This window comes from Nyctereutes procyonoides, unplaced genomic scaffold (assembly GCF_905146905.1).
Source record: "Nyctereutes procyonoides isolate TBG_1078 unplaced genomic scaffold, NYPRO_anot_genome, whole genome shotgun sequence".
Classification (NCBI taxonomy): Eukaryota; Metazoa; Chordata; class Mammalia; order Carnivora; family Canidae; genus Nyctereutes; species Nyctereutes procyonoides.
Window position 1 is genome coordinate 1,161,521 of NW_026575040.1, and position 15,008 is coordinate 1,176,528.

Consider the following 15,008-nt stretch of genomic DNA (forward strand, 5'->3'; position numbering starts at 1 on the left):
GCGGGTGCTGGAGAGCTGGAGGGTGAATTAGGGTTCTCGACCGCTGCAGGGCAGGGCCAGACAGACAAACACGGGACCTCCGCCCAGGTGTTCAGACTCCGCGATGCCTTATAATTCCATCTCTCGGCTCCGCCACTGTCTTCCTGCCCCAGAGACGCAGGGGGCAGCGCCCACCAGGCCTCCCACCCTCCTACAAGGGCTAGCTGCCTGTCCCCCAGCTCTGTCCCCCCCAGCTGTCTGCCCCCAGACCGTGACCCCCTTGAGGGGGGCTGTATCGGGGCACCAGGCAGCCAGAGCCTGGCTGGCCAGTGGGGGTGTGGCTTGGCCCAGAGCTGGGGGGGGCAACGGCACTCAGGTCCTGCCCTGTGCTGGCCCGCACCTTCGGGGGCTCCAGGGTCCCTAAGTCAATGCCTTGGAGAGTGGCCCCACTAGGGCTTCCCCAGGGGTGGCAGGTGGCAGGCGGGGCTGCAGGAGGGAGCCCCGCGGCTCCACTTCCTGTGGCAAGGGCCCTGCTGCCTTCCCCTGGGCGCTTGCACAAGACTCCCCACCCAGAGCGTGCTCACCCCTGCAGCCTGACTGGTCTGCATGCTGCGGGTGGCGGGACACCAGGGCCCGCCCTCCCATCCTGAAGGCCGCAGCTCCTTCCTCATTTTGCTGCTGCTGCTATAGCCCCAAACAAAACAGGTTGGGTCCTTCCCTCCGTTGGGGCGGCTCCTCTGGCTTGCAGCTGCCTCAGAGGCACCAGCCGGGAGGGGCCTGGGCAGCCGCAGCGGGACGGCCTGCGCCTGGTGCTGGCTGCTGGCTGCTGGCTGCTGGCTGCTGGCTCCTGGCTGCTGGCTCCCGGCTCTTGGCTGCTGGCTCCTGGCTCCTGGCTCCTGGCTCCTGGCTGCTGGCTCCTGGCTCCTGGCTGCTGGCTGCTGGCTCCTGGCTCCTGTCTGCTGGCCCTCTTCAGCCCTGGCCGTGTGGCAGGAGAGCGAGCTGCGCTGCACCAGTCGCCCCAGGATGATGCCTCAGCTGCAGTTCAGAGATGCCTTTTGGGTGAGTGAAACCTCCGGGGCATTGGACAAGTGCAGTGGGCACTGGGAGGCCAGCCAGGCTGAAATCCCCCCGCCCCGCGGTTGATGGGGATGCAACTCCAGAAGGAGGTTTTCTCATAAAAACAGCAGCTGACTTTTGGCCTTAACCACTGCAACCTGTGCTCCTGTCCTTCTGGGTCGGGGAGGGAGAGGCCCTTGGCCTGGGCACCTGGGAGGCTCTCCACCCCGCCTGACCTCTGAGAGCACTGCCCCAGGGTCTCTGTGGGAGGATCCAATCTGTGGTGCGAGTGGGGGCAGGCCCAGGGAAGCGAGGACGGGGGCGCCAAGGGGCTTGGGGACCCAAATTCGGGTCTTGGCTCTGCTACTTAGGGACGGGGCAAGCCGTGTGACCTCTCCTGCCTCGTTTCCCCAGTTGTTCGGGCCAGGTCAGCCTTAAGGACGGTCTCAGCTGGTGAGACTCGAGGGGGGATCTAAGGCGGAGTCGCAGCCCTTTGCCGGCCTGCCCGGGCAGGTCTTCTCCCACACGCCGCCTCTCGTCCTCGCCGCCTCGAGCCCCCTTGCCCAGCGCAGGTGCACCTCACGTCCCCTGCGTGAGACAGCGACCCCCGCAGGCTCCAGGTGACAGGCTTGGCGTGGCCATGCGGCCTGCAAGCCGCCTCGGCCGGATCCACCGCAGCTTTCTCTGCGGTGGCGCGACCCTCGCCCTCTGCTTCCCGAGCTCCGGCTGGCCCAGCGGCCCCGAGAGAGCGCAGACCCTCCACCGAGGGGTGGGGGTGAGGGTCCTGAGGGCAGAGGACTCCCTGGCCCCTCACTCAGTCACGCAGCCACAGCCAACAGCACCCCCCACCCTGTGCCCTTTCCTGGGGCGGCCAGGGTGGGTGAGAGGCCAGGGCGGTGAGAGGCCAGGGCAGTGAGAGCGGACGAGCCAGGCCTGCCTTCCCTTCCGGGCCCTGCTCTGCTTGGGGCCTGTGGTCAGCGTGCAAATGGCCTGCGTCCGGCCTGCCCTGACCGCACAGTGGGCAGAGGGCCGGCTGCAGGGAACCCTGTTCCTCGCTGGGCCTCTCTCTCCCCATCTCTACAAGAGAGAGATGGGCTTAGGTCAGGGGAGCCAATGGCGGGGCCGCCTGGGCCCAACCAAGCAGCAGGGGGGCGGCGGTTGCGGTGGGGGCGGGGCGGTGAGTCAGCACCCAGGCTCCAGAGGAGCTGAAGGGGCGCAAAGTGGGGGAAAGACACAGGCCTGGAAAGCAGGGTGCTCTATGGCCCAGGGCGGACCCAGAGACCCTGCACATTTGGCCCCCGGACATCTGTGTCAGCCCAGGGCCCCAGGGCAGAAGGGTGGCTAGGAGCAGCCCCCCATAGGGCCTGGGCCGTGGGGGATGGCGTGGGGGGTGGCAGGGAAGGAAGGGGCCCACCTGGGGCCAGCGGTGCTCTGTGCTTGCCCCTCCCCTGGGCCCTGTGGGCTCCAGGAGCTGTGGTGCCTCCCTCCTCCTCTGCTGGCTCTGGGCAGGAACAGGGCTCTAACCCGGGGAAACCGGGGCTCTATCCTGGGGATGCCGGGGCTCTAGCCTGGGGAAGCCGGGGCTCTAGCCTGGGGATGCCGGGGCACTAGCCTGGGGAAGCTGGGGCTCTAGCCTGGGGGTAGCTGGGGCTCTATCCTGGGGAAGCCGGGGCTCTATTTTGGGGAAGCTGGAGCCGGGAGGGGGAGAGACGGGGCCATGGGAGCCTCTCAGCCCAGTTCTGGCAAATGCCCCAGAAGGTCATTATTGGCCTCACTGCAGCCATCTCCCTGGGGCCCAGCCCCCCCACCCCCAGCTGACCCGGGGAGCTGCAGACGGCGCAGGCACCGTTCTTAGGACACTACATGGTCCTTCATTTAAGCTGATGAAGCCAACTATCCTCTCTCTACTCTTCAGAGGAGCTAGTGGAGGCCCAGAGGACCTAGGCGGTTGGCCCAGGGCCACACAGTGGGGATCAAGCCCTGACAGGCTAGCTGGGTTGGCTGCCAGCCAGGGAGCTTAACACCCTCTGTCAACACTGCACGACCCTGCGCTCTGGCCACACCAGCAAAATGGGGGGACATTTCTGTCCTTCCTCCCTCACAGAGACGTGAGACCAGACATAGTTGATGGGAGTATTTTGAAGCTCAATTTACAGATATATTGACCTAACTGCTGCGGGGGTTCCGGGGACAGGGCCCAGCCTGCCCAGCCCAAGGCTTTAAACCCCATAGCTTGGCGGTTTGAGAACGAGTGGTCTTCAGGAGCGGGGGGGGAGGGGGGGTGGTGGTGATGCTTGAGCTGGAAGGCTCTTGCCCAGACCCGCTCTGCCAGGCCGGCTCCCAGCACTCGCTTGCGGGAAGACGGAGACAGTAGTTTCTGGGGAGCTAAGAGCTTCTATTAAAGCTCGTACACTTTACTCAAGGGAGATGCCCCATGAGTGTTATTTAGGGCCTGTGAGCTCTAATTCCACCCACCACTTTAGCAAGATTAGTTGTCTGGTATTTTAATTGGTAGTCCACAGGGAACCTGGCGCCCGTGGGGCCTGGCCAAGGCTGGGGGGCCTGCCGGCCGGAGACACACACTGCCAGCAAGGGAGGGGAGCCCGGAAGCGCAGGTGGCGGGATGGCCGGGTGGGGGCGGCTGCTTGTGGCCCTCGTCCGCCCTCGTCCACCGGGCTTCATCATCGCGGCCTGACCGCCCAGGGCCCAAGGCCGTTCATGGCCTGCCTTCCTGTGGCGGAGCCAGTTCCCGCGGCATGAGGCAGGAGGGCCGACCACAGGGGCAGGGCGGCCGAAGTGCTGCTGCGCGCAGGTGATCAAGAGCATCGCAGCCTTGCAGGGCTGGACCTGGAGCCGGGCTGGGCCTGGAGCTGGGCCTGGGAGCCGGGCTGGGCCTGGAGCCAGGCCCAGCGGAGAGACAGAGCCGAGGGCTTAAATCCAGCCGGAGCTGAGAGGCCTGGGTCTCAGCAGCGAGTCCTGCCCCTGCCTCCCAGCCCCTCCTTGCGGAGCCTGTGCTCCCGGGGCAGCCGGGCTCTGTGCCGGGACACCTGTCTGCATCCTTGGCACAGGGATGCCCAGCAAGGAACGGTGTTCAGTGTCCGTGGAACAGATGTACAAGCGGTGATCGCCTCCACGGTCCCACTGCCTTCCTGAACCCATTTTTCTCCTTCGTTTCACTTTATTCCATCCTACAAGCGCTTGTGGAACAGCAGGCTCTGCTCTGTGGTCCCAGCTGGACGCAGACTCCCTGCCACCTCCAGGCAGGTGGATGGGCCAGCGTGGCTAGGGGGTGGGGGCGTCCCTACGCAGCCCCGGGGAGGAGGCCCCCCCCCCCCGACACATCGGCTGTGGGATGCGTCAGGAGGGGCAGTGCTCTGCGCTGGGCCTTCCCACCCTGGGCCCGGTTCTACTGAGACCCACGTCCTGTCCCTCTGGGGTTGTTACCAGGAAAAGCAAGGGCTGGGGGATCCTGGGCAGGGGGAGCCTGGGCTTCGTACACTAAAGAGGCATCTCACCCGGGCGTTGGGCAGGAGCTGCAAGGGGCTGGAGGGAGCGAGCCTGAACTTTGCCCTCTGACCTGAAGTCACAGCTCTCCCCTGTGTGGCTGGGCGGGCACCAGTGTCATCCTGAAACCAGCCAGGCTGGGAGGAGCTGAACCCACACACAGGGGACAGAGGAAGACACTGCTTTCCTGGTGCGGGAACGACTCACTAGGGAGATCTGGGGGCTAACCCCGTTGCCTCTTCCACTTCCTGGCTCTGAGACTCTCAGGTTCCCCATTTAGGAGGGAAGCCCCGCTCTTACCTGTCAATCCTGGTCTCGGCGCCTCACTGAAAACCAGTAGAGGGATCCCTGGGTGGGGCAGCGGTTTGGCGCCTGCCTTTGGCCCAGGGCGCGATCCTGGAGACCCGGGATCAAATCCCACGTCGGGCTCCTGGTGCATGGAGCCTGCTTCTCCCTCTGCCTGTGTCTCTGCCTCTCTCTCTCTCTCGCTCTCTGTCTGACTATCATAAATAAATAAAAATTAAAAAAAAATGAAAACCAGTGGAGCCGAGGTTCCCTGGGCACCTACTCTGTTCTGAGCGCTTGAAGCTCTGTGTGTACCTTCTGAAAAGATAAAACCAGTAGGTCTAAGACCCTAAAGGGAAAACAGGAAAATAGAGGAAACCAGGAAAAAAAGCCTCTTTAGTCTCATGACACAAAGACAGTTGGCCGGTGATGTTTTGCTGCGCTTCCCTAAGGTCATTTCACACATGGTGTGCATGGTATCAGATTCTCCCCTAATTTCTTTTTCTTGCACTTTAAGATTTATTTTTAATTGGGGCAAAGTAGACCTCGCATGAAAATCAGCAACTAAACTTTGAAGCGCGCAGCTCAGTCGGTCCCTGTGGACACCCCTCCTGCCCCTTTCCAACGTGATTCCATTTTGAGCACATGTGGGTGCGGGTGCGATTTCCTCACTGCAAAACCCCATTGTTAAAGGCTACACGGTCCAGTTCACAGGCTCGGGAGACACAGGATTCATTTATCCAATCCCCCACTGCTGGACATTTAGGTGGCTGCGGCCGGTTATTCGTTATTTCTGGCCAGAGATGCAATGCATAGATCTCTGTGTATCAAAATTTTTCACTTGAGGATTATTTCCTTGGGGGGATTTCCGGAAGAGGGGACATTCCCGGGTGAGAAAGTGGGGCTGCGTTCCTACCTGGGCAGGAAGGAGGGAGCACAGCCGCCCGGAGGGGGGTGGGGCCAGGCCTGGAGGGTCCGTTGGGGAGGCCTTGGGGTCGGGGGAGGCCGGGCCGGGGAGCAGGCCCTCCCGAGCCACAGGGGGGCTGGGAGCCCTGGCTGTCTCCCCGGGCGCCTCCTGGGCGGCCCCCTACAAGCCAGCAGGGATTTCTGTGGTTCTGGAAGTAACGTTGTCTTTCCATTTCCATCTTAATTTTCTGCAAGTGAACACAGGCTACGTATGACATCTCTTTCTGGCTTTTTGAGGGTCAACAGGTGCGTGGGGCCGGGGGAGGGCGGACCCGCCCCCGCGTGGAGCCCGCAGGACACTCGGTCTCACGCACGCCCGGACATCCTGACCTGAGCCGAGATCAAGAGTCAGATCATATCATGCTTGACCCACTGAGCCACCGAGTTGTCACCCTATTTGTCACTCAAAAGGAAAATATCTATAAATGCAAAACTAAGCAATTCTTGTTTTCAAGCCTGAACTGGTGTTTCTCGGTGAGACCTGGCCTGACAGCACGCCGGCTTCCGCATGCTCCGTAGCGCTGTGTGGCTCCCAGAGGCCCCGGGCCCAAGGGCTCATGTGCGCCCATCCACGCCGCGGCCCGCTGTCTGACGGTGAGGCCAGCAGGGCATGTGGTCCTGCTGCCTCTGCACCTGGCGGCCTGCAGGTGGTCACCTGGAGGGTTGCCGGCCGGCAGTGCAAGAGAGCCAGCCGCGCCTCCAACTTGATTCTTTCTGGAAGACCTGACCTGCTTCTCAAAGGCCCTCTCGGGGCTCCAGTCCCCAGGGACTCGGGTACCCTTCCCGGCCGTTCCTGGCACCTGCGCACAGCTGGGGGGGCCCCTGGAACGGACAGGCAGGGCCTGGCTTGGGCTTCGAAGGGTGGTCCAGGATTTGGGAGGTGGCAGGAGGGCAGTGGCACTTGGGTGGAAGGACTGGCCTGGGCAAATGCGTGGAAGTGGGGAGTGGACACATGTCTGGAAAACAGTTTGTGGCCCAGAGGACTGTGCGGGGCGGCCGGTAGGAAGGCATGACGGCAGCCCGGTTGTGAAAGGCCCTGCGCAGCCCAAGTGCTGGCACAGACACTTCCTTCTCCTCTCTGCTCCCCTCCAGGGACCGATGCTCTTGTCGTGCGAGGGAGCCTAGAGGCTGCAGGCCGGGTGGGGGGTGGTGGTGGTGGTGGTGGTGGTGATGACCCTGCTCCTCTCCCGGACTCTGGCACATGCCACAAACCACACAATGAGGGGAAATTCGGTGTGGAAACTGAAAGTGCCTGGGCTTCCAGCAAGAGAGTGGCCCTGGTGCCCAGAGGGCTGCCAGCGCCAGGGCTCGCCCTTGGACTAGCTCCAGAAGAGCCTCCCCCAGCCTCCCGAGGGAGACGCTGCACCTTCGCTGGCTGCGGCTTGGGGGGTCATTTCCCCTCTCTGAACTGCAGTGTTCTCACCTGCAGGCCGGCAGAGCGAGGCTCACCTAAGGCAGAGGTGGTCCCCTGGGGCTGCCCCTCTTCTACTACCCACCATAGGGAGTCAGCAGTGCGGAAATGGGTTCTTTTTTTTTTTTAAAGATTTTATTTATTTATTCATGAGAGACAGAGAGAGAGAGAAAGGCAGAGACACAGGCAGAGGGAGGAGCAGGATCCATGCAGGGAGCCCGATGCGGGACTGGATCCCAGGACCCTGGGGTCATGCCCTGGGCCAAAGGCAGGTGCTCACCCACTGAGCCCCCCAGGCATCCCCTGGAGAAACAGGTTCCAAGTGACCCAGACTTACGATCGCATGTTCACCCCCAGGGTGAGCCTCGTATGTGCACCCCGGTTCCCAGAACGCCCCCCCACCACCCGTTTACCATTACACACTATATTCCAGCATCAGAGAGTCATGCCCATGGCTTCAAGGGACAAGATGCATTTAGTTCCAACAGCAGCCCTGTGGCCTGAGCACTCTTATTCCTATTTTGCAGACAGAAAGCTCCTGGAGGGGGCGTGGGCCTTGGCACGCCACCCAGGTGGGCATGAGGCTGTGGGCGAGGCCTGGCAGCTAAGTTCCTGGGCCTGGGTCCCAGAGCCCTTGGTGGTTTGCTGGGACCTGGTGCCCTGAGCAGGGGCGAATGACAGCCCCTTCCGCCGATGTTGACAGCACCCGCTGTTGGGCAATAGGAAGGGCAGCTGGCACTCCAGAGACTACAACCAGGGCAGGGATGCGGTGGCTGGTCGGGGCTCAGGGCTTCTCAGCAGCGGAGAGGGGACAAGGGAAGCCGGGCCCTACTGGGGAGAGAAAAGGGGGTGATGTGCTGAGGTGGGAGAGTGCCTGGTATGTTCAAGGGACAAGGAGGCTGGGGTGTCTGGGACCAAGTGACCGAGGTGGGGAGTCCTTGGAGATAAGACCAGGTATGTACAGGGAGCCAGATCTAGTGGGACTGTGGTCTCCAAGGTCCCGATGCCCGGGCCACGTCCAAGGCCAATCACATCTGAATTTCTGGTGGGAGGCTGGGCCTCGGTATCCTCTGAAGTTCTTGAGCGTCTCCAAAGCACATCTGGGGTTGGAAGCATTGGTGCAGGTACCGGGGCACTGCTGGACGTGCTGCCGTCGCTGACAGCGGGTGTACATCCGGCTTGTACCACTGATGTGACTTGGTTGGACTCACTTGTGAGCCAGTAGAGGGGAGAGGTTAGTTTTAGTTTAGTTTTGTTTTTTTTTTTAAGATTTTATTTATTTATTTATGATAGAGAGAGAGAGAGAGGCAGAGACACAGGCAGAAGGAGAAGCAGGCTCCATGCAGGGAGCCCCATGTGGGACTCGATCCAGGGAACCCGGGGTCATGACCTGGGCCAAAGGCAGGCCAAAGGCTCAACCGCTGAGCCACCCAGGGATCCCGTTTTAGTTTTTTTAACCTTATAATCCTCTACGATTACTTTTTTACCTGGGTAAATAAATGTAACCTAAAACTTTCCACTTTAACCACTTTTAAGTGTGTAATTCAGCAGCATCAAGTACACCATTGCTACTGTTTCCAGAACTTTTCATCATCCAGAGCAGAAACTCTGTACCCATCAAGCACTAACTCCCCCCCTCCCTCCTCTCATCTCCTGCTTCTGTCCTACTTCCTATGATTCTGGCTCTGCTAGGAACCTCCTAGATTTGAAATCATACAATATCTGTCCTTCAGTGTCTGGTTTCTTTCCCTCGGCTTGTCTTCGAGGTTCATCCATGTTCGGGGTGTCTGGGGTGGCACTGTCGTTAAGCATCTGCCTTCATCTCAAGTCATGATCCCAAGGTCCTTACATAGGCTCAGCCCTGCATCCTCGCCATCGGGCTCCGTGCTCAGCAGGGAGTCTGCTTGACCCTCTGCCCCTCCCCCCACTTGTTCTCTCTCTCTCTCTCTCTCTCTCTCTCTCTCTCTCTCTCCCTCTCTCTCTCTCTCTTTCTCTCTCAAATACATAAAATCTTTATATATTTTTAAAGATTTTATTTATTTATTTATGAGAGACACACAGAGAGAGGCAGGGACACAGACAGAGGGAGAAGCTGACGTGGGACTCCATCCCAGGACCCCAGGATCATGCCCTGGGCTGAAGGCGGTGCTAAACCACTGAGCCACCCGGGCTGCCCTACATAAAATCTTTTTTATTTCTTTCATAAAATCTTTTTTTAAAAAGTTCATCCGTGTTTCAATAGGTACCAGAATTTCATTTCTTTTTGTGGCTAACCAATATTCCATTCTCTGTATATTCCCTGTTTTGTTCATCATTCATCTGTGGATGGACTCTTGCTTGGGTTGTTTCCTCCTTTTGAATACTGTGAATAGTGTTGCTATGAACATAAGTGTACAAATATCTGTTTGAATCCCTGCTTTTAGGGCAGCCCAGGCGGCTCAGCGATTTAGTGCTGCCTTCGGCCCAGGGCATGATCCTGGGGTTCTGGGATCAAGTCCCACGTCAGGCTCCCTGCATGGAGCCTGCTTCTCCCTCTGCCTGTGTCTCTGCCCCTCTCTTTTTCTGTGTGTCTCATGAATAAATAAATAAAATCTTAAAAAAAAAAAAAAGAATCCCTGCTTTTAGGTCTTTGGGGCATTTGCCTAGGAGCGGAATTGCTGCATCATACGGGTCCCTCCATTCCACTAGCTCAGTAACGCTAATGCGTGTTCCCCAGCAGCTGCTCCATTTTACACTCCTGTCAACGATGCACAAGACTGGGGATCCCTGAGTGGCTCAGTGGTTTAGCACCTGCCTTTGGCCCAGGGTGTGATCCTGGGTCCTGGGATCGAGTCCCACATCAGGCTCCCAGCATGGAGCCTGCTTCTACCTCTGCCTGTGTCTCTGCCTCTCTCTGTCTCTCTGTGTGTCTATCATGAATAAATAAATAAATAATCTTTAAAAAAAAACAATGCACAAGACTTACGACTTCTCCACATCGTCTCCAGCTTGTGTGCGTGCGCGTGCCCATGTGTGTTTTGATCCCAGCCATCCGACAGGGCGTGAGTGCTTTCCCCTGGGGTTTTAATCTGTATTGCCCTAATGACTAATGTCGGGCATCCTTTCATGTGCTTATTAGCCATTTGTGTATCTTCTTTAGAGAAACATCTATTCACGACCTTTGTCTCCTTTTGAATTATTTGTGTTTGCTGTGTTTCATTCTGTATTCCGGGTATAAATTCCTTATCATATATATGATGTGCAAATATTTTCTCTCATTTGGTGGGTTGTCTCATTATTCTCTTGATACTGTCTTTTGATGCACAAAAGTCTTTCATTTTGACAAAATCTAGTTTGTCTAATTTTTCTTTTGTTACCTGTGCTTTTGGTGTCAAATCCAGGAAGTCATTACCAAATTCAGTGTCTTGAGGCTGTTCCCCTATGTTTTCTTTTCGGAGCTTTATGGTTTTAGCTCTTACATTTAGGTCATTGATCCATTTTGGGTTAATTTTCGTACGTAGTGTAAGGAATGGGTCCAGCTTCATTCTTCTGCACTTGGCCATCCAGTTCCCCGGCGCCATTTGTTGAAGAAACTGTCCTATACCCATTGGATGACTCGGACGTTTTTGTCAAAAATCACGTGTTTGTTTCTGGGCTCTCTATTCTCTCCCATCGGTCCAAATGTCTGTCCTGATGGTACCACACTATTTAGATTACGGTCGGTTTGTAGTAAGTTTTGAAATCAGGAGGCACGAGTCTGCCAACTTTGCTCTTTTTCAAGATCACTGACAATCGGAGGTCCTGGGAGGAAGGTTTTTATCGTTCCCGTTTTACATGTGAGGAAACTGAGCCTTGAGCCTTCCTAAGGTTGCCCAACCTGGACTGGTGCCCAGCCTATGACCAACCTTCCGTAGCTCCGCCAGCCTGGGCACTGGAGGAGCACCCTCCTTACAGGTCTGGCCTTCCTGGGTCCTGGCATCAGTCACATTTGTTCCTTTGATTCCAGGGTCGGTTTCTACGCCCTTGCACGTCGGAATGAGAGTCATCACAGACCCCAACGCACAGATGGTGGGTCCTCTGCAGTGGTCCTACCTCCGGCTTCCTGGGCTTCCTTGAGGTCCCACTGGCTCTCACTCCTCAGGGAGCATTGCCCACAGGCCAGGGTCGCCAGCTTCCTCAGTGGCTCATAGGAAGGTCCTGCGGGGAATTGCTGTCTGCCCTGGCCTCGGTCTGCTTGGACCTGAGGGGCCTTTGAAAATCAGGACTTCCAGCCCTGGGACTTCAAGCTGGCTCAGAGGGAAGGTGAAGCAGCGCACAGTCGCAGGCTGCCCAGGGCTCGGTCGGGAGCCCCAGCACCCCAGGGTCTAGAGGGCGGTATCTTGCTCTATTTAGACATGTATTTTCCTTTTTTTTTTTTTTTAAATTTTTTAATTTTTTTTTAATTTATTTATGATAGTCACACAGAGAGAAAGAGAGAGGCAGAGACACAGGCAGAGGGAGAAGCAGGCTCCATGCACCGGGAGCCCGACGTGGGATTCGATCCCAGGTCTCCAGGATCACGCCCTGGGCCAAAGGCAGGCGCTAAACCGCTGTGCCACCCAGGGATCCTGACATGTATTTTCCTGCAGCGCGGCTCCCTGCCAGGTGCACACCGGCTGCGTAGGGCAGGGTAGGCAGACTCCCAGTCTCCAACACAGAACCCTTACTTGGAGGGCGCCTTACTTGGTCAGGCTGCCTTTAAAGCCCGGTGCCCCGCTGGGATCCTACTCCACTCATGGGGTGGCCCCGCTGAGCCCCTCCACTCTCTGAGCCTCTGATTTTTGTGGGCAGGAAATAGAGACGTGGCAACACGATGTTAGTGGCCGCTTAGGGGCCAGGAGCCCAACATGCAGACCTCCTGCAGGTACAGGACCCAGCCAGCACCCAGGCTTGGAGAGCTTTGCAGCCAGAGCTCAGAGTCCGTCCGGAGCCCCAGAACTCGCCAAGGCTGGCAGGGGAGGCCAAAAGGCCTTTTCCAGAGACTACAGGGGTCTGTCCCTGCCTTCAGGAAAAGCGTGGCGATGGGAATGGGCTCCTCTGCAGCTCCAGGTTCCATCTCTGTCTCTCAACCAAGTCCCAAGGCCAAGGGAGGAGCACCTCACAGTCCCAAGGAAATATAATCCTGTGAGGGCACGAGGTTCAACGGCTCATCCCATTTTACAAATAAAAAAAAAATGCATTAGAGAGATTGGAAGCAACCAAATAAGTGTTACTGGATTCAAACCTAGCTCTCCTTTCTTATTTTCTTTCTTTTACTTAATATGTGCTCATCACTGTGGCCACCATTTTCCAAGAACTTAGTAAGTGTCAGGTGCTGCTTGTTGGGCTCCCCCGAGTACTTTCATTTAGTCCCCAGAACCCAGAGGGGAGCAATAGGTTCATGTCCATTTTACAGAGGAGGGACTGAGTGCTTGGGAGGCTCAGTGACTTGCCCACGGCCGCGCCGAGTGTGTGCGTGGGACTGGGCAGGACTAGAACCCAGGGCCTGAGCTCTTGCCACATTCAACTGCCTGGACTTCCCCTGGGGGGCCTCCCCTGGCAGGTGTCGGCAGTGTGGGAGGGGTGATCCTTGGGGAATGGGATGTGCAAGGACAGCAGGTGCACCTTTGTGCCAGCTTCTAGTCTCTGGCTGGTCACCCACAAGCTTAAGCCCATGCGGCAAGGAGCCCTGAGTGGCCGGGCCTGGGCAGGGGGTGCACAGTGCCTGTGTTTGCTCGAGGGGTCGGTCTCCTGCAGGGCTCAGGGCCTGGGGTGGCTCAGTCCCCTCCTTTCCTCCCTCACCCGTCCTCTGTGTCCCACCTCCTCCCTTCCCCAATTCGCCTGGCACCTGCTTCCTACCCCACCCAGGGCTAGATCAAGGCACCTCTCTAGCTGCTCGGTAGGGGTGGTACAGAGGAGCTCCCTCCTGGTGCTGAGCCCTGGGTGGTCCTCTGGGGCGCTCCAGGGCCTTCTGAGGATTAGAGGTGACAGGGTATTTGGAGCACTGGCCTCTACCCTTGCATGTCACCCAGCTCGCTTCCCCTGAACTTGGAACCTGAGCGGGAACCTGCTTCCCCTTCCCTCTGGGGAAGGTCTGCACCTGCTCAGGAGTCTCCCCTCCAGCCTCAGGCTGCCTCACAGAAGCCTGCTCCAGCATACCCAGAGCTCACCTGTACCTCTCAGAGCTCCCCGCGGCAGCCTGGGGGCCTCTTCGCACCTGCAGGCCCTGCCCATCCCCCCCTCCCTCTACTCTTTCTATGTGCTTTGGTTTCATGAAGCAGGAGGAAGGCGTGGGGTGCTGATCAGGGGGCCTTTAAGAGTTGAGAGAGTGCAGGGGAAGTTGGGGGGGGAAGGGGGAGTGCAGGGGCGGTGACTTTCCTTCCAGGAGGTTATTTAAAAGAACAAAACTTTCAAAAAGGGGGGACAAAAAGTAAAGCACAGGACTTTCATATATATTATATATTTCTGTTTACCATTTTAAAATAAAAACAATTTTCCCTCCCCCAAAAAAAGAACTTTCAAGCAGGACTGATTCTGGTTGCAGGTCATGTCCCTGACCCCCTGCTGGTTGGGTGGCACCAGCTGCAGGGGCCACCCTGCAGCCCCCACCCCTCCCACAGTAGGTCCTCTTCTGGAGCCAGTGTTGCCCCCACCCCTGGTTCTGTAGGATTCCTGAGAAGCTCTGACAAGGTCGCTGGCAGGCTCAAGGTCACCTCGGGGCCCCGCCCTCGGGGCTGCGCTGCTACTCGGCCTGGGGGCGGGGTGCCTGCAGGCCACAGGGACCCTCAGACGAGGGCGCGGGGGAGACCTGGAAGCCTCTTTCTAGTCTCAAGCTCCTGGCAGCCCAGCGGAGTCCAGTGTAGCTCATCCAACCACATTCAATGCGCTTTTGTTCTTTAAAAATAAAAGTCCGTCTTCGCCTTCTTGGGGGTCCCCCTGTGACACCGACCTTGGGCCATCGGAGAAAAGCTGTAGATCACCCCACATTTATCTGTTTATGTGTGGACCCCTACAATCCTTGGGTCAGGGCCACTTGCACCTGCTTCTCCTCCCTGCGGGATCCCTAACCTGCTTACAGACCCCCGTGGGGGCGCCCTCCGACCTGCAGCAGCTCGCTGGTATCGGACCCCGGGGGCTCCTGGGAAGGCCTTCCTTGTGCTGACCCGGAGCGGCCTCGCTCTCTCTGACCCCAAGAGGCTCAGCCCAGGCCTCTGGGGACCCCAGCCACAGACACCCCCTCTGCCTCCACGCTTTCCCAAGGGCCTGGGCTTGGGACTGTCCCCCTCCCTGCCCACCTGCCTCTGGATCCTCTGCGGAAGCAGCTGCTTGCTTACTTCAGGCTCTGGTGGTGCATCTGGCCGGCCAGTCACCCAGGCCATGGCTGGCCTTGTCCTTTGTCCTTTGTCTTCCTCAATTTGCTAACTAAGAAGCGTAGGGGGGAGCTCCACTGTGTAGTGGAAGCTGTAGGGCAGTGGAAAGCGCCCGGCTGCTGCTCACTGATCCACCCGCAGCCTCAGTTTCCTTATCTGTACAACAGCGATAATAACACTGGAGGGGATGATCGGTCGGGCTCATGTAAAGGTCCTGGGTGATGAGTCACAGAATGCAGGCCGATGGGCTGCATGCGACACCTGGGGAGCTGGCAGTCAAGCCACATCCTCCCCAGGGCCTCCCCGAGACATGCATTTGGCCCTCGCCTGATGGTTCACCGCCCGGATGCCGGGCTCTGGGACCCAGCGGGGAAACAGGCCCACTTCCCGCCCTCAGGGAGCTGCCTTCTGGAGGGTTCCATGCTCACTACCTCTGGTTT

At 58.4% G+C, this 15,008-nt stretch overlaps 1 protein-coding gene across 1 annotated transcript in view; it reads left to right on the top strand.

Annotated features, from left to right (window-relative positions):
- The first annotated feature begins 675 nt into the window (after positions 1-675).
- The window catches only part of PSTPIP1 (proline-serine-threonine phosphatase interacting protein 1), a 39,075-nt gene continuing 24,742 nt past the window's right edge, over positions 676-15,008 (top strand). The window contains exon 1 of the mRNA XM_055319954.1: positions 676-1,038. Coding sequence (XP_055175929.1) covers positions 1,003-1,038 — 36 coding nt within the window. The 5' untranslated portion in view covers positions 676-1,002. The remainder of the gene's footprint in view (positions 1,039-15,008) is intronic.